This window comes from Pan paniscus, chromosome 2 (assembly GCF_029289425.2).
Source record: "Pan paniscus chromosome 2, NHGRI_mPanPan1-v2.0_pri, whole genome shotgun sequence".
Classification (NCBI taxonomy): Eukaryota; Metazoa; Chordata; class Mammalia; order Primates; family Hominidae; genus Pan; species Pan paniscus.
The window spans coordinates 122,329,514-122,349,123 of NC_085926.1; the positions used below are offsets into that span (position 1 = coordinate 122,329,514).

The 19,610-nt window shown below is 40.2% G+C and overlaps 1 protein-coding gene across 27 annotated transcripts in view; it reads left to right on the forward strand.

The window, feature by feature from the left end:
* The window catches only part of KALRN (kalirin RhoGEF kinase), a 692,638-nt gene that overhangs the window by 334,782 nt on the left and 338,246 nt on the right, over window positions 1–19,610 (forward strand). For 25 of the 27 annotated variants that reach the window (XM_034957211.2, XM_034957212.2, XM_034957221.2 and 22 more), the window contains exon 11: window positions 12,582–12,773. In XM_034957211.2, coding sequence (XP_034813102.1) covers window positions 12,582–12,773 — 192 coding nt within the window. Of the gene's footprint in view, window positions 1–12,320; window positions 12,774–19,610 lie in introns of those variants that run through there. The other 2 variants (XM_057301879.2, XM_057301878.2) reach the window with 2 other exon arrangements.

Genomic DNA, 19,610 nt, shown 5'->3' on the forward strand with positions numbered 1-19,610 from the left:
TAATTATGAAACTAATACATATTCACCATGGAATAATTAGGAAGCAAGGAAATAGTGGAAAAGAAAATTTATCTCTATCACTGAGACATAATCATTATTAATATTTATTGATAAATTTCCATTTAGCACAGCAGAATACTAAGATTGTTTTACCCAGGATCAAACAAATGTGAATTCCAGATCAACATCAACTATTTATGTGAGCTTCTTTTACATTTTTAATCCTCAGTCTCCTTATCTATAATATGATATAATAGCATAATCATTATCATTATCAGTAGTAAGTTTTTTTGGTAATAAAATTAGAACCGTACTTTGGTTTATTCTGACTTCTTCTTTAATATTACATTAAGAACTTTTTTATTATTTATTTTTCATTAAATATTCTTCAAAAACATAATTGTAGTGAGTGGGTAATACTCTATCACGTGTTATCACAGTGTAGTGAACTATTCTGTATTGTTGAGCATTTTGGTCATTTCTGGTTTTCATTTCTATAACCCACAGTTACTATTTTTAAACTGCCAAACAAAGTGTTAAATAGATCACTGTCCTAAGTTCTGAGCAATTTCAAGACAAAAGACTAGATTTCTCTCATGTTGGAATTTCAGCCCAGGCTTTGAGCCCTTCCCTTGGATGAGCGGTTTCAATGGTAGATGAGTGGTTTCAATGGTAGATGAGTGGCTACAATTAGAGTCACCTGGGAGCTTTTAAAACATGTGGCTGCCAGACATTCCCGCAACTCCCTCCCCCAGCCCATCCTAATTTACATAATCTGGAGCAGAGCCTGGGCCCTGCATTGTCCCTCCAAGCTCCTTTCTTTATCCCTCATACCCCTTGGCCCTCAACCCCCTAACCTCCTCCCCCTGTCCTGTGAGAACCATGGATTAGAGGATTCCTTAAGGTTTCTGCCATCTGAAGGATTATCAGAAAAATACTGTAAACTGGGAAGGTTGTATGATCTTTCTCAATACAGCTTCCTCTATGGTCTTATGGTCTAAAATGGTGGTTCTCAACTGGAAGGCAATTTTTGTCTCCCCCCGACTTCTACCCCACCTGGACATCTGACAGTAGCTGGGGACATTTTTGATTATTACATCTGGGGAAGAGGTTGCTATTGGCATCCTGTGGGTAGATTCCAGGGATGCTGCTAAGCATTCTACAGTGCACAGGACAGCCCGTGTTTGTTTCCTATGGCTACTGTAACAAAGTACCACAATCCGCACAGATTAAAACAGCAGAAATGTATTGTCTCACAGTTCTGGAGGCTAGAAATCTGAGATTGCAGTGTTAGCAGGGTTGTTCCTTCTGAGGGCTGTGAGGGAGAATCTGTTCCAGGCCTCTCTCTTAGCTTCCAGTGACTTGCTAGTGGTTTTGCTGTTTCCTGGCATGTGGCTGCACCACTCCAACCTCAGCTTTCATGTCGCTCTCCCTGTATGTCTGTATCTTCATTTGGACATCTTTCTATATGAATGAACACCAGTCATACCACACTATGGGCCTACCTTATTTTGGTATGATCTCATCTTAACTAATTATATCTGCAACAACGTTATTTCCAAATAAGGTCACATTCTAAGGTACTGGGGTTAGAGCTACAGCATATCTTTTTACGGGGACAGAATTCAACCCACAAGAGCCCCACAAGCAAAGAATTATCCAGTGCAAAATGTTAATGGTGTTACTGTTGAGAAACTCTGTTCCACATAATCTGTGGACCAAGCCCAGGGAGGTTAACTAAGGTAAAACCTGGGGCAAGTAGCAGTATGGTCTGAATGTCTGTGTTTCCTCCAAATGTATATATTGAAACCTAATTCCCAATGTGATTGTATTATGAGGCAGGAACTTTGGGAGGTGATCAGTGCCCTTTTAAAGAGGTTCTAGAAAGCTAGCTAGTTCCTTCTACCATATAAAGACACAGTGAGAAGATCATCTGTGCACCAGGAATTGAAGCCCTCACCAGATACTGAATCTGTGGGTACCTTGATCTTGGACTTCTCAGCCTCTAGAACTGTAAGAAATAAACTTCTGTTATGTATAAGCCACCCATTGTAAAGCATTTGTTATAGCAGCATGAATGGTCTAAGGTAAAAAGAGTCCAGAGTCTGGGAAGGTGGAAAGGGAGCAGGAGCATCGTCTTTAAGAGGGTCAGGTACCTTTGCTCTTATATCAGAGGCTGTGGGCTCCCTACAGATGTATATAGGCATAACCTCAGGCAACAGAGATATATGTGACCAAAACAGGGTGAAAGGACTTGAAAGAGCACTATGCTAACAGGGATAGAAGCAGAAGTGTGGCCAAACCCTCTGATTTGGTCACCTCACCATCTGACCCACCTTTCCACGTCAGGAACAGCCTTTTCCTCTTTTCCTTCATTAGGAATGGAACAGGAGAGAAAAATGAATCCACAAGCCCCACAGTTTTCAGCAGTATTTTCAAGCCAACTGTCTTGTCTCTCCAAAGCCCAGTCTTCTCTCTCTGACACCCACTCCCTCCCACTGCCAGCCAAACATAGAATACAGAAAACAGGAAAAACAGCAACACTGCAAAGTTACATCTTTTGAGAGAGAACATTGCTGTGGGTACATTTCCCCCCATACCTCTTGAATTGCCAAACCTTGCAGCAGGCAGCCTTATTCTGTTCCATGGGGATGCTGTCTCACCAACTGCTTGTTTCTTTGGCTTCAGGAATTCCATGCAAGAATGAATTTCTGCCGAGATGGGGTCACTGGGCAGTCTATGTATCCACATCTGTATATTTAAGTCTATCTTCTTCACTTTTAAAATATTTTTGTCCACATTTTTATGTTGTGGCTACATGTTCCCCTTCATTGTTTTGCCAATTCCAATAGAGAGAGGGAAAGGAGGGAAGGGAGAGGGTGACCAGAGGAGTGGAGATTGTGTTATCAAATTCCAGGAGTGATGGGTTGCTTCCGAGCAGCAATATGAATGCCCGCTGGCTATATCCGGGGCCTGCTCAGTGGGAAAAGGAGGAAGCCTTCCTCCAGTCTTCAGAGCTCCATGTCTGCATAGCGCACGCCTCATTTTGGTCTCCTAATTGCTCAGCTATCTTTGCTGTCTATTGTTCCCTCTGGTTTGTCTCAGGAAGCAGCTCTGGGCCAACCTCTGGCCTCTAGTCCCCTTGCTCTCTGCACCATCTTCTTTGTGTCCCATTCTAAGTGCTAGTCCTGGCTCCCCTAGGCCCAGCTTACAGCCCTGACTCTGCCTTCCACAGCTCCCCATTCCTTGGTGGGCTAGGTGGGGAGAGGTCAGGGCCAGAATCTTTCCCTGCTATATGTCTCAGGCCCCAGAGGGTGGCCATGTTTTCTGGAATCTGGACTGTATTTTTCTTACAGTCTGGACCTGGTGTTATCTGTCAAATTATACCTTGTAACTAGTATTGGCAACCTCTAGGATTGACTTTGCCTTTTAATCCACAAACAAGGTATTTTATTGTTGTTGTTATTGCATGGATAAAATGTTAACAGTTAATTATTTCTTTTGCTTTCCTGCCTCAGAGTGACCAGATATTTAGCTTCTAGTTTATAGTCAGGAGGGAATATTTTGAAGGTCCTTTAAAGCAATAATATGTAAATGAAGAGAGTTATTGAGAAAGAAAGAAAAGGGATCAGTGAAAGAGAGCACCCCAGCAAAGAACAACTACTATAATTTTCTCAGAATTTCTAGGCCCGTGTACCTTCCTAAACACACACAGTTGGACTGTAGGAAAATAAAACTTTACTTTAAAAAAAATGTGGAGTTCTAAAAATATGCCTTTTATAGGAAAAGGTGCTAAAGCATTTTAGATATAAAGAAAAATAGTCTCCAGCAAGTAGAGATGTGTGAGAATGGACAGGGTGATTATTACATATGTAAATGTGATAAAGTTGGTGTTTAAGTCCTCAGAGATAGTCTCAGTACCGAAACTACTTGTGTTGGGAGGTATTGGCACCTGCAATAGTTATTTTTAGTATCAGTCCCAATCAGTAACTGAAGATTTATATACATAGTCTTCAACTTTAAGGTGCATCTCTTTAGGGTACTCCTTAGACACTTCTTATTTGGACATAAAGTTGTTCTAATGGAGGGAACTTATTTGTTCCCTTATTCAGGGCACCTAAGAAGATATTGTTCTTTCAGCAGATGTAATGTGGTGGGTCAAACCATCACTGGTACCCAGAAGTAATTTCCTCTGTTTCTTCTTACTTCTTTCCACCAAAGACCACTTTGCCATTCCCAGAATTCATCCCCTTCCCCACTACAAGAGCCAACAGATGGAGGAGAAATATATTCCTGGAGTTCTAGGGTGAAAACTGAAAAGCATTTTTCTATATCACCCTCCTTAATCATAGACAATGTGCTATGTCAGTACTATATTTTAAACCTATTATGTGCTCAACTGAATTTCTTTATTTTATCCTGGGATCCTAACCTTCATTTACATGGCAAATACATTCTCAGTGCTAAATGGAACTGGGAAATGTGACACCTTACTGCTGACAAGCTGCTGAACTGCAGAGTTTTTGGGTTGAGTGACTATTGAAAGGAGAGCACTATGCCCACTAGGTACATCGAGGAATAGTTGAGATAGAAAAGATGAGTAAGATGGACTCTTTCCTTTAAAGTGAATACAATTCTCCTTAGAAGACAACATGCACACAAAAGGAGTGTATTGCAAAAGAAAAAAAAAAGGCTGTTGCACATGCACAATTACAGTGTCATAATTTAAAAACCAAAGGCCCAAGAGTGAATGTAATTCAAAGTAATAAAGAAGCAGAAGAGCTGGAGATTTTACAGTGAGTTTTGGAGAAGTACATGTTTCAGTGAAAAGTACTGGAAGTTATAGTTAGAGAGACTCGGCTTGCCATTTTCTAGTTATAAAACATTGTTTAAACAAGTTACTGAGACTCAGTTTTCTCATTTGTAAAATGAAATTAATAATACCTATCTTATGATTGATCCCAATGCTTACAGATAATGTCGATAAAGAACCTAACACAATGCATAGCATACTATGGACACCTGGTTAACTGATGCCACCTTCTTTGACCTATGGGTTATTTAGAAATGTGTTATTTAGTTTCCAATAATTTGTGAGTATTCTGGTAATATTTCTGTTACTGATTTCTAATTTAATTACATTATAGTCAGAGAAAATATGTTGTATGACTTGCATCTCTTTAACTTTGTTGAGACTCATTCTATGGCTGAGAATATGGTTTATCTTGGTAAATATTCTGTGAGCACTTGAAAAGAATATGCGTTCAGCTGTTGGGGTGGGGGTGGAGTGTCCTACAAATGTCAGACCACGTTGGTTGAGAGTGTTCAAATCTATATCCTTACAAATTTCCTGTCTACTTGTTCTATTAATTACTGAGAGGGGGCATAGAATCTCTGACTATAATTATGGATTTCTCTATTTCTCCTTGTGGGTTTAATCAGTCTTTACATAGTTTGAACTTTTGTTGGTAGAAGCATAACTGTTTAGGGTTATTATATCCTCTTGATGAATTGACCCCTTGATCATTATCAAATGATAATATTATTCATTTTTTCCTGGTAATGTTATTCACTCTGCAATCTACTATGTCTGATATTAATATAGCCACCCAGCTTTTTTTTTCGCTAGTGTTATCATGCTATATCTTTTTCTGTCCTTTTACTCTTACCCTACTTGTGTCTTTGTACTTATAGTGCATTCCCTGTAGACAGCATATAATTGGGACTTGCTTTTTTATCTAATCTGACAATCTCTGCCTTTTGATTGTGTTATTTAGACAATTTATATTTAATGTGATTGCTGATATGTTTAGATTTAAATCTATCACCTTTTTTTTTTTCTATTTGTTTCATCTGTTGCTTTTCCTCCCTTTTTTTGCTTTTTTGGATTAATTTAATATTTTTATGATCCCATTTGACTTCCTTTGTTGGCTGATCAACTATAACTCTTTATTATTTTAATGATTGCCTTAGGGTTTATAGTATTTTAACTTATCACAGTTTACCTTCAAGTGGTATTATACCACTTTACATAAAGTATAGGAACCTTATAATAGTATACTTCCATCCCTCCCTTCCTGGTCTTTGTGCTGTTGTCATATACCTTACTTATATATGTACCATAAATCCCACACTACATTGTTATCATTAGTTTTTAAACAGTCAATTATTTTTAAATAGATTCAAATAATAAGAGGAAAAAAACCTTATTTACCCGTGTAGTATTTCTAGTGCTCTTGATTCCTGTGTATGGATCTGTATTTCCATCTGATACCATTTTCTTTCTTCCTGAAGGACTTCTTTTAACATTTCTTGTCTTGCAAATCTGCTAGTGAAGAATTCTTTCATCTTTGTATATCTGAAAAAGTCTTTATTTCACTTTTGTTTTTGAAAATACTTGTGCTGGGCACAGAATTCCCAGGTTTTGTTGTTTTTCTTTATTTTTGTTTTGTTTCTTTTAGTACTTTAAAGATGTTGCTCCACTGTCTGCTTGCACTGTTTCCAATAACAAGTCTGCTGTCATCCTTATCTTTGTTCCTCTGTATATAGCTTGTCTTTTTTTCCTCTGTCTACTTTAAAGATTTTCTTTTCTTTCCCTTTTTTGCCACTTTATTTTATTTTTATGTTCCTTGGTGTAGTTTGCTTTGTGTTTCTTGTGTTGAGGGTTTGTTGGGTTTCTTGGATTTATAGTTTTTGTTATATTTGAAAACTTCTTGGTCATTATATCTTTAGGTATCTTTTCCAATACCCTCCTCTTCTCCTAGGGAATCTCAATTACGTGGATATTGGCCTGTCTGAAGTTATCCCATAGCTCACAGATGCTTTATTTTTAAAATTAATTTTTTTCTCTCAGTATTTTAGTTTAAATACTTACTATTGCAGTTTTCAAGTTCAGTCATTTTATCTTCTGCAAAGCCTAACCTACTGTTAATACAGTCTAATGTTTTTCATCTTTAGAAGTACAAGGGTTTTTAAAAAATTTTTTTATTTCTTAACTATCTGAACATATGGAATACAATTATAATAACCATTTTTAAATACTTGTCTGCTAATCTTAACATCTATTTCAGTTCTGGGTCAGTTTTCATTGATTGATTTTTCTCCTTCTCATAGGTGAGATTTTCCTGATTATGTGCACGCCTGGTAACTTTTTACTAGATACCAGACATCGTGAGTTTTACCTTGTCAGTTGTGGATATTTCTATATTCCTATAAATATTCTTAAGCTTTATTCTGAGACACAATAAAGTTACATGGAAAAAAATTGATCTGTTCAGGTCGTTCTCTTAAAATGTACTAGGCAGGACCAGAGCAGTTCTCATTCTAAGTCTACTTATTTACCCTTCTGACCCTTCTGGGTACTCCATCCAACATCCCAGGAACCATGAGGTTTTCCAGGCTGACTGGTGGGAGCAGGTGCTATTTCTAACTGTATGAGTGCTAGGCACTGTTATCTCTAATTCTTTCAGATGGTTCTTTCTCTAGCCTCAGGTAGTTTCCTCACACATGGATTCTTTGCAGGTCTGCCCCAGAGAGGGTAAAGAAGGAAGGTGAAAGAGATTTGTCAGCTGTAAAGTACTATTCAAATGTAAGGTTTTGGGTGTTATCTTGATTGCTCCTCCCCAATGCCTATGCTTTTGTGTCTCCTTTGTCTCTAATGCTTACATATTTTTTTTCCTTTCATCTCATTACGTATTGGTTTCAGCCATGCTGGCCTGAAAAAAATAACCACTGTGAGGGGGATTTTCTCCTAGTCCTCTGGTAGTCTCATTCTTCAATCTACATTGCCTCTTTTGAATAGTAAGGGTGACTTTCAGGCCTCATCCTCCTCATTCCCAGGCATAAAGCCAAGATTCTCACTTCATATTACCAAGGAAGTAGCCTCTTGATTCTAGAGTGTTTTTATTCACTGTCTCTCCCACCCCTTGCCTTTAAAAAGCCTGCTTCCTGCTTCTCTGCCTCAGCCCAGGGAATCTGAAAACATACCTGTATTGCTGGAATTCAGAGACAAATTATCCTAGAATGTTCTGTTTCTTCCCTGGGGAGAAAATTTAAAAGTAATGGGCCAAGGCTTCAGCAGAGTGTTTGAAGTTAGACTTAAGGGCTGAATTATTTAGGGCATCATACCTGGTTGACACAGTCATGGGGTGTTGGAGAGGGAAGAACAGGAACTGTAGCCATCAGTGTGGCCCATATCTCTGAATGAGGGGCTCTGTCTACCACAGGTCCTACCTGAAAGCTCCAACAGCTGAGGGATCTATACACCAGCACTCATAACCCATTTTTGGCATATCTGTTGGGAAATGTCAATAAGGGGTCAAGTCCAAGGCAGAGACTAGGAGACTGGGAAACCAAAGAATGCCTAGGAAATATGTTCAGAGCAAGGTCAGACTCTGGCTTTGAGTCAAAAGCTGTTGTTGATTTGGTCAGAAAGTGAGCAGAAACCTGTTGTGATCCTTGCCCCAATTTGGGGGTATTGACAAGAGTCAAAGTATTGCTTTGGTAATACTTTAGTTGATATTTTCTGTACACATTTCTATTTCAAGGCTGTGCCAGGAGGTAGGATATACCAAATAAAATTGAACATTGAACATGAATTCTAGCATGTAAGGTCTTGTACCAGGTAGTTGATGAGGAGTGAGGGTTGAATATTAACATTGGTGGAGGTTGATATCATCTTTAATTCATTCATTCATTTACTAAATATCTATGGAGACTTACTAGGTGCCAGACACTAAGGGAAAGAGATGAAAGACATTATCTGCCCCTAAGCAGATGAGAAAGACAAAAATTTGCACTAGAAAGTAGCAGGTACCATGGAGAGGGTTGGTATAGATCAATCTAGGAGTCCAGAGGAGGGCACATAAGCTAGCCTTGGGAGAGAAGAGGATATGAGGGTGGACTTCCTAGAAGAAGCAATGCCCTTGCTGGGTCTTAAAGAATGAATAAGAGTTGGTCAAGTAGAAGAGTGAAGGGAAGGGCATCTCAGGCTGAAGAAGAATATGTGCAAAGGCACAGAGGCAAGATTCAGTGCAGTGAGTTTTGGGGGATGCAAGTAATTTACTTCACAGGCTGTTTGTAGGGAAGTGATGTGGGTTGAAGCTGAAGGGAAAAAGTGTCAGGTGAAGAAGGGCATTGCACACCTTGTCAAGACATTTTACCCCAAAGGCAGTGGGAAGCCACTGAACAGTTTTAAGTAGAAGACAGTTGTGATTGGGTCTGAATTTTAGAAACTCTTTTCTACTAGTAATGGGGAAGAGAGCTGGGCAGAGACAAAGCTGAGGGCCCAGCTTTAACACTGACCCCATTGCCTTCCCACCTGTCTTTATTGTTCCATTCTCTCTATAAAATGTATCTTATAGCTCTTCACTGACTTATCCAACCTGATTTTTTGCCACTCTCCAATTTTAATCAGGTTGACTCAACTTATTCAAACAGGCCTACTCATTTGTGTCTTGTTTGTTCAACAAACATTTAGTAAATGCCTATTGCATACCAGCCACAGCGCTTGGCATGGGGGAACCAAGGATGAGTAAGACATGGAAACTGCCTTTAAGGAGCTCACAGACCAGTAGGGAGATACCATGGAGACACATTGTTACTATAAAGTGTGATGATGGCTGTGGGGTGGGCTAAATATAGAGTACCCTGGGTGCAGAAAGAAGACAGGCTTGGCTATGAGAAGCCCTTCTCCCTCTCTGGTAAATCCTACCCATCCTCAGACTCCTGCCTATATTCTTATAGAGGCAGGGTAATTTAATGGGTTGTTGCTTGGGCTCTGAAGCCTGCCAACAGGGTTTTAATCCTGGTTCTGCCACTTATTGGCCATGTGACTTTGGCCCAAAATTCTTTGTACCTCAGTTTCTTCATCTGTAAAATGGGTATGATGGCTGCATCAACTTCATAGGGTTATTGCGAGGATTAAAGGAGATAGCATGCATAAAATCCTTTAGAACAATCCTTGTCATGTGCGAAATATTTAATAATAATTAGCTACTATTCTGTTTTTACTCCTTTTCTTCAGCATCTATATCGTATCAAGAAATTTTAACCCCTAATTATCTATTAGTTTGCTGCCTGCCCCATCTTATGTATTGTCATGTTATTTCTCTCAAGAATGATTTTAATTCTTCTTTGAGACAAAATACATTATATATTTATCTGTACTTTTGGGGTGCTTACAATATTGGGTATGTATTATAGCGATCAGCCATCCCAATTTTCCCAGGACCGAGGGGATTTCTGGGACACAGGAATTTCTATGCTAAAACCAGGAAAATCCTGGGACAAATTGATCACCTTACGTGTGGTAGACAGTTCAGTTTGGCTTTTTATTTATCTCTTATTGGTCCCAAACCTAATTTGCAAGCAAGCTCACTTTGACTTTGCCACAAATTTTTATTTATTGTCTACAGAATATAAAGTTACAATCTCTAGGGTTCTTGCAGGGGGAATCCTGAGACTCTTTAGGATTAAAGGTGGATAATTTGAGGGATTCCTAAAATACCTCTCCCCCATCAGCTGTGGGCATATAGACTAGAAATTGTGGGCAATCTCATAAGAGCTTTCTTTAACCTGACCTACAGCCGTAGAGGTCTACCCTTGCCTGTCATTCCCCTTGTCTCCCTGCATGTCTCTCATGAGTGGATGACTTCCTTCATCTGCTTTCCAGAATTGACATACCCTGCTTTAACCCAGTGGCAAAACTCCTTTCCTCATATGAAGCTGCTGTTTTTCCATGAATTTCCCAGTTGGGGCCAAGTTATTTTTCCTCTTTTTCAACCCTGTGTTGGAAGCACTGGGACAATGTAAATGACTTTTTCTCTTTTTCAACCCGGTCTCACCAGCATTGAAACGATGTTTACCTTGGGAAGTTGCTTTTCAGGCAGCATTCCTTATGGATCCCCTGAGGCCTCTCTCCAAATTCCTAGAAGCCAAGACAAGTGTTTGCCTGCCCATCTTCCCCAGGTCCTATGCCAGTACAATCAAGAGGCTGGCTCCACAGCCTCTGAAAGTTTCAACCCTAGAGTCTCAGTTTCCTGGGGCTGTCGTAACAAAGCACCACGAGACTGTGACTTAGATAACAACAATTTGTTTTCTCACAGTTCTGGAAGCTAGACATTTGAGATCAAAGTGTCAGCAGAGCTAGTTCTTTCTGAGGAATATGAGGGAGAAATCTACCCTGTGCCTTTTTCTCAACTTTTGGTAGTTTTCTGGCAGTCTTTAGCATTCTTAGCCTTGTAGATACATCTCCCAGTTTCTTCGTTCATCTTCACATAGCATTGTCCCTGTGTGCATGTCTGTCTCTTCACACGGCTTTTTTTTTTTAAATAAGGACACCAGTCATATTGGATTAGGGATCTATCCTACTATAGTATGATTTAAACTTAATGTAACTAATTACGTCTACAATTATCCTGTTTCCAAGGAAGGTCACATTCTGAGATACTGGGGATTAGGAGTTCAACATGTGAATTTGAGTGGGGGGCACAGTTCAGTCCATAGCACCCAGGTCTTCAAGTGAGCCCAAAACACTCCTTACAGACACGGAGACCCTGTCTCCATAAGCAAAACAAAGCACCAGAGAGTCATTGCTCATGAATCCATTTCAATTCTCCACTCACTTTGTGTTTGATACTGACTGCTCTGCTTGTTTGCCACTCTAGAGTTTTGTGCCAACTCTAGGGATTCTTAGAAATATATGTACACCTGAGTCACCAGCTCTAAGTCAGGACATATCAGGAGACTTTCAAAATGAGAAGCCTGCTGAGGAAAAGCTGTATCTGCGGCAAATAATGTAGTAACTATTCTAAAGGCAGTGGCTCCCATCCTGATGAATAATAATTACAAGTTGGTTGCCTTTTAAAATGCTCTGGAGAATACCATGGTGTGTACAGATAGGGAGTTGGACGACTGTGTGTGCGTGTGTGTGCATGCAGTAGCTTATGATAAACAAAATCACCAGACTCCTCCCCAACCTTCCTGCAAACATTCCCTGGGCCCGCAGGGAGTAGCCTGCATCTCCTCCCTCTGGCTGTGGCCGCTGCCTTCTGTCAGCTCCCTAGAGTTGCTGATCCCTTCCCCTCCAAAGAAATAGCTCTGTTCCAAAAAGATAAACACCAGTAGTTACAGGGAACTTGAGGAGAAAAGCAAAGTGAGTCTCCCAGTTAGTGTTTTTCTGGTGTTCTCACATGGAAATACAGACCGTCTTTGTGGGTGTGCTATTTCTGATCCTGGCAGTTACAGCCTGAGATGTGAGGGCAGTGATGGGTTTTCTTGAAGGTAGGGGATAGGGAGCAGCTGGGGTATGGAGGTTCTCTACGCTCTCCCCACTTCTTTCCAGGGACACTGCACCTCTGAGAAATCCCAGGGGTGGATGAGGCACCTAGCTGGTGCCCGCCTGCAGGCTGCTCGCTTGCTGAGAGGCGGCGTGCCAGCTCCGCGCACTGCGCCTCAGTGCCAGATCAGGGAGCTGTCGGCTCAGCGCCCACGCCCCTCCGCTTCAGCTCCGGGGAGCCCCAGGGTGGGCTGCTGGAAGGCGCGACTGCAACTTGATTTTGCCTCACTGTTGTTGCTGGCAGAATACGTACACCAATGCGGACAAGCTCCTAGAAGCAGCAGAGCAGTTGGCTCAGACGGGGGAATGTGACCCCGAGGAGATCTACAAGGCAGCTCGACACCTGGAGGTGCGCATCCAAGACTTCGTGCGCAGGGTGGAGCAGCGGAAGCTTCTCCTGGACATGTCTGTTTCCTTCCACACACACACCAAAGAGGTAAGGGGAGCTAGTGGAGAGAGGGCATTCTGTCCTGCCAGGGTCAGGTCGGCTTCCTAGTGAAATGGCCCTGAAGGTCTGACTAGGGTCTTGGGTAGTCCGGGGGTTACTAACTTCCTAACTTTGGTAATATTAACAATTCGTTCCTGATAGCCTGCATTTAGGTCTCTCCGAATGGGGCAAAATTTCCTCCTATAATATCTAGTGAGGAAAGGGGGTCATGGAGACAGGTGGTTTTTGGGGGCATCTGCTAGAGCATGCAATCTGCAGCTGGAGAAATGTGGGAATCCCTGATATAGCAATAGTCACTGCAAGAAGAAATGTAAGAGGATCACAGACTCTCTTCCCACTACACACCCAATTTCTCTTGGTTGCTGTTTCCTGTCAGAAATGAGAGTCCCACAGAACTTGTAGGACTACCAGCAAGGAACATGTAGAGTTTACAGATGTGTTTTTTCTGTGTTTTTATTTTATTTTTTAACAGGGGATTTAATCTTCTTAATGAGGTCTGTGGCAGGGTGATATTAAAGTTGGTCCTCACTGCGCCTGAATGTGGAGTGACAGGCATTGAAAGAAGGGGGACTGAGATGCCCTCCACCAAGGAAGCTGGCTGGGCTTGAAGCCCAGCCTGAATAATTCACCAAGTGGAGAAAGGAGGAGGAAGGATAGATTATGTTAAGCTGCTGCAAGAGCAGAGGGGCCCCATAGAGAGGAGGATGGTTGCAAACCTATGATTGCTTTTCATTTCTGATTAACATGGGACATGCTGAAATTGAATAAGTGTCCAGTAAGGAGGCACATTTAGCATCATCTGTAATAACACCCTTGGCAGATGAACTCATTAGGTGTATGCATGCTTGTGTCCCCCCTCCAGGAATTCCCTTTAATAGAGTATTAATTAAAGTTTGATTGCTGCTCAGGAAAAAAAATTAGCCCTACTTAATTAAGTTGAATTTTAATATTGGGAATGCATTAAGAATCTTGGTTGTTACTGCTTCACAGCCTTTTCTGACACTGAGGGAATGAATGCAAACCATTGCAGCGCCTGTCAGAGAAAAACATGAAAAGATAGTGTTCTCTAAACTGAGATTCCCCAGGCAGATGAAGGGCTGGCAAGCTCCCTGAAGCTGGATTTGCTTCCTCTCTGCGGGACCTGCAGCCACTCTCTGATGAGTGTCTATAAAACAAGGGGATTAGCATTAATCCAGGGTTTCCTGCCTGGTTCTCTGCTTGATAGTGGCTCACCCAAGTCTTAATGAAAGTCTCAGAAACCAAAGCCATGTGTATTCCCTTTTAATTATGAGCCTGTAGGTGATGGAATGGAGTATGAATGAACAGGAGTCATGTTCCTCATGAGGGCTGTGGTGGTGCTGGCTGCATGGAGAAGTGGTGGACCAGGGTCAGTTTCCATGGAACTACCACTCCCAAAAGAGTGACCATGGCTTCCAGGAATTCCTCTAGCTACATCTCCCACCTTCTATACACAGAGCTAGTAGGCTGGGATTCTAGACCAGATTCTGCTGCTAAAGAACCATATGAGCTTGTGCAAGTCACTATGTCCCTGGCCTTGGGTTTCCTTATCTATAAAATTATGCAGTTGGACTTGGCCCTAAGGCCCCTTATGGTTCTAATGTGAATCTAAGATTTCATTCTTCTTCTCTTCTTCTTTATTTGCTATTGGTAGTGATAATAAATAATAAGAATAATTAAGCTGAAGTAGTATAGGTGATTTACCAAGCCTAAGATTTGGTTTATTGTAAGCACTCAAAATATATTACATGAGTTTTTTAATTGGACACCTATTACTTGCCAGACACATATACCATCTCATGTAACCTTCATGATAATCTTATGATATAGATTTTATTAAACACATTTTTAAATGAGGAGACTAAGCCTCAGAAAATAACTTTTCTAAGGTTACAGACTTTCTCAGTAGTACAGCAGATATTTTACCTGTCTTCCTATTACCTACACTCTTGTTTTTTTCCTTTTCTATCTCCTCTCCTCTGTTCTTCCTTCTCCTTACTTTTATTTTTCTTTTTTGCATTTCTAAACCCCAAATCAGGGGCTTAATGGGTAGGACAGATCTTGGCTGAGAAATACACAGTGTTGCCAGGATTGGGGGTGTGGGAGACAGGAATAGTCAGGGAGTTATTGACTATTGTTTTCCCGGATATCTCTCAAATCTTGCTAAGCTTGGTCGTGTTTGAACCTGAGACTTGTTTCCTCACTGGAACTCAGCTATAAAGTCACATTCATGTGAAATACTACTAGAAGGAGTGGTGTGATACAGGGGGCAGGTGAAGAAAGAGAAAGAACTGAAATTTATTTAGCACAAACTATGTGCTAGGCTATCTAGCTATCTAGTTCATAGCCATGATAATTCTCGTTTTTTAAAATTCCAGTTTTACAAATGGGAAAACCAAAGTTCAGAAAAATTAATAATTTGCCCATGGTTTTATAGCTAGGTTGTAGTAAGTACGGAAATTGACCCCAGGTCTTTCTGACTCTAAAGGCCATGCTTTTTTCTCCTTTGCCACAAAGACTTTTATATAAAGGCTAGTAAACAGAGACTTGAATGAATTTTTTTTTCCGTCAGAGAATTCATTCAAACAGGAGGCTATCAGGAAATTGCATAGTCTCTTTCTCCTCAGTCCCAAAATACGAGAGAAATTTAGAGCAGCCCTGCCTGTATACAAAGGGGTTTATGGTTATGAGGCTCATCCTATTCAAGACATCTACAACTCTCTGATCATACAGATTTTTTTTTTTTTTCAGGATGGACAGAAAAGCAACATTTTGAGTGGCTGTCACAGAGGAGCTGTTCCAGGGGACATGCAGTGGGACTTTGTATCTGCATGTTCCCTCTTGGTCACCTTCCCATCCAAACCAGTCTGTATGAGGTCCCCTTTAAGTGATTTGCTAGGCAGGGTAGAAAATAAGGTGTGTGTGTATGTATACATGCACATATATGTATATGTACATGCATATGTGTACACAGGCACATGTATGTGTACACACACATGCAAATGTTCCCACACACTAAGTACAGCAAGATCTTGGATGCCAGGTAGGTCTGATTTCCAGATCTATTTTTTTATGCTTTGTGCCTTTGGGAGAATTACTCTTAATCTCTGTTGCTTTGTAATAATTATGAGGATGAGTATTACAACACTCATTTTTTTTCCTAGTAGGAAACTTCCTCCCAAATTTTTCTTAGTGTTTCTTTAAAGTAGGCTTAATAAATTAGGAACTTAAAGACTCAACTTAGACATCATTTTTTTTTTCTTCAACTTCTTCCTGGGTGCTTCCAACTTTCACCCAGACAAGAGCAGAGCACTGTATATACCTCACACTGAGCTGTGATTCTCTCCTTCACTAAATTGGGAGTGCTAATATGTGTAGTACACATGTGGCATTAGATGTGTAGCTAGAGATACTACTGTGTCTGATACATAGAGGTGCTGAATAAATATTGAATAAATGGGTTTACTTGACAATGGGAAGCCAGTCTCTCCTAAGAAAAGTAAAAGAAAAAGAAGAAGAAAAATGAGGGAAGAGTCCCTTCAATCACATTTTAATCTACTGCAGTTCTTTGACTTGAGCTCTCCAGATATTGTAAATAAGAGAGGCTGGGTGGGGAATCTAACTTGCTGAGGGGAGCTTTCCTTTAGGACCTATATATAGCAGGCAAAAATGGATTATTAGGGGGACAGAAATGAGCATCCTTGAATGGTCTCATGGAAGAACTCCTGTGGTTTGATTTTTCCATACTCTGTTTAATACCTCTCAAGACTCATCACCTCTTAAACATCATTAAGTATGGGTCCTATTTGATCCTGAGTTCATTAACTCTTGACTCCTTCCTCTTGACTCTATAGGCAAAGTTCTGGCTTTTTATTCAAGACAGGATTAGTAGTCTGTTAGGGAATTTTGAGTTGCTGTGGTTGCTTTTCCTTCTTACTGTGAATAGAGTGAATAGAAGGAAAATCTGCTCAACTTTTGCTAAAGTGGCCTTCGGTACTGCTGATAAATACTGTTATAAATCATTTCTGCCTCATTATGGCTATCTTCCTCCTTCTTTCTTTCCTTCCTCCATTTCTTCCTTCCTATAATAATTTGCAGAGTTTTTGCCTTGGTGCCAATTTGTAAAAGAATGTCATCATAGTCTATAATTTTCAGGGAATGAAAGCCCCTTTTGTAGGAGATTTCTAAGTGGGAAGTGAATATCCACCTTTATAAATGATTTAACCTAGACTTCCTAGGACTCCCCAGGCTAAAGTTCATAATTTTACTTTTGCCAACTTTCCACATCAAAAGATTTACTCTAATGAGTATCAGAGAGGAAACAGGAGGAAGATATAAAAAGATAACCTCCAGGCTCATTTCTTCTACAAATTCAAGTCTGCTTAATCCTATTGGCCTCTTGAATTCTTTATTTATTGTAGGAGCCGAGAGGGTTAAAAATGTCTAACTGTTTCATCACAATGTTAGTCATAATCTTGAATAATTAGAGACCATCTAAATGTTTCACATTGGGTGATTTCGTTAAACAAATCATAGTGCATTTATATAGTAAAATATTACACAGTCATTCTAAATCACATTGCTGAAGATTATTAATAACATGAGGAAGAGCTTGTGGTATAATATATAAAAACTGTATATCCAGTACAACACAGTTTCAATAACATATAGAATAAGGACCAGAAGTAAATATACCAAGAATTTAAGATTGATATGGGAGATTTAATTTTTTGGCTTTTTTTTGTTTTGCAAGATTTCTTCAATGATATTTTAAATTTATAATCAGGAACAATCCAATAAATGTTATTTTTCAAAAGCAAAACTATTCATCCCTACTTATACAGAAAAGTTACTTAAAAAAGAAAGGCAACAAACATGTATTTGGGACTTTCTTATACATCCAGAGCCTCCACTACTAGTACAAATCATGCTGAACTTAAATACATTCTTTTTGCCTGGGGCCAAGAGGGCAGCCAGCTTTGTTTTCTGGTCTGGAGAGCTAGAGCAAGTTTGGGAGAAGCATTGACCCGAGTCCTCATTCTTTTTGTCCAGGAACATGGCATTTGTAGCACCTGCCCTGCAGAAATTGTCATCACAGAATTCTCTTTCCTTGCTGTGTTTCCATGGAAATGCTGTAGTCACTGGGCTTTCAAAATACCCGTTTTTAGATATTTTTGTAGTATAAATATAAGTCAAGTTAAATAAGGAACATGGCCAAAGTAACCAGCCTCTGCTCTTTATTAGACAACTTAATTAAATACCCACTTATATTTGTTTCACCTTGTGGAATCATTCTGCCACACCATTTCCTACTCAAATAGGTACAAACATACCACAGACACTCCCATATACACATGCTCCTCTATCCGCCAACTCTGGAACCAAAACTAAATTGGTCTTCAAGAGAGATGATGGCTTTAAGAACAAAAATAGCCTTATCCTCTATTTTACTTGCTGTACTGTTGTACTGTTTATTTAAGAAACAAGCTGGTGGTTGATGTCCAGGAAAAATTATCTTTTCAAAATGAGGGAAGAGGAGGTTCACCATGTGGATATGGTGTGCCTTTCAACATCCTTAAGGGTTGTTGATATCATTATTGTTAATCAATTGTTGTCAGCACAGTGGCTGCCCAAGCTGTGCAAATGGAACAGCCAATCAGCAGGAGAAAGTGATGAAATTAAATGACCTCTTTCCTTAACCACTCATCCGTAAGCCTTGTTATTTTTCTTACAAACCTCCTAGGCTCTTCCTCTCTTGTCTCCTTCCTTCCTGTCTTTTTCAGTTGCCGCTTTCTCAGGCTGCGCCATTATGCAAGCAGGAGAGGGTCTGTGGGCTGGCCCTAGCTGAACTCACTGGTTCACTATTAGAGCTAATCTTATGTAGGGCATGGAAAGGCTCCTTTAACTGTTCCCCTATCAAGGTTCTAGAAATTCTCAAATCGGACCCATTCTTTTGGATGTAGATATTTTTGGCCGCAACTACATGTGTTTCTGTAAGAAAGAATGCACAAAACCATCTACATGTATATATCAGCATGGAGCAAGCAACCATTGCCAAGAAGTGAGCGGGACTCTAAAAGAAGGGTCATAGTATACATATATTTTGATCAAGAAGAGAGGGTCTGGAAATGGCTGAAACATGGGATTTTTCTTTTCTGGGGAGGGGGTGGGTTGGTGAAGAAGGTACAGTGCTATAATGTTAAACCTTAGATAAGCAGAAAGTAAAGAAGATCACCCAAGGGAGAGAAACCAACGTGGAAGACAGTGGGGGAAAAAACACGCGTGGTTGCTGCTGCCAAGCTACCTCACTCACTCCGTGATTTTACCTAATTAGTTCCAGCAGACATTGGCTTGTAGTAGCTTGACAGAAAAGATCGTTCTGGCTGGATGTCACTGACTGCTTAATAATTAGTGAAGTAGTAGCAGAAGTGTCTCTCTAATTTGGACTCTTTTCAAAGCATGTTCTTCAGCGCTAAATCGGGGGGACATACAGAGAGGAAACCTTTGGGACATTGAGAGAGCTAGAAAAATTACAGCCTAATAAATGGGATATTGACTCTACTCATGGTTTAGTAGCACCAACTTTTATTTCTATCTACCTTATGGTGCTAAACCTCAGAGGTGCTTATTCAAAATTATGAGCTTGCAATTTAAGTTTGCTGCCACCAGGCAGTGACTGTGTGCACCATGTCCACAATTTCACCTCTCTCTCTTTACATCTTTTTTTCTTTTAGAACTATCAAGACTTTTCAGTTTCTAGGCTTTCCTCGGTTATCCTGAGACAAAGTGGCAAAAACAGAATAGAGA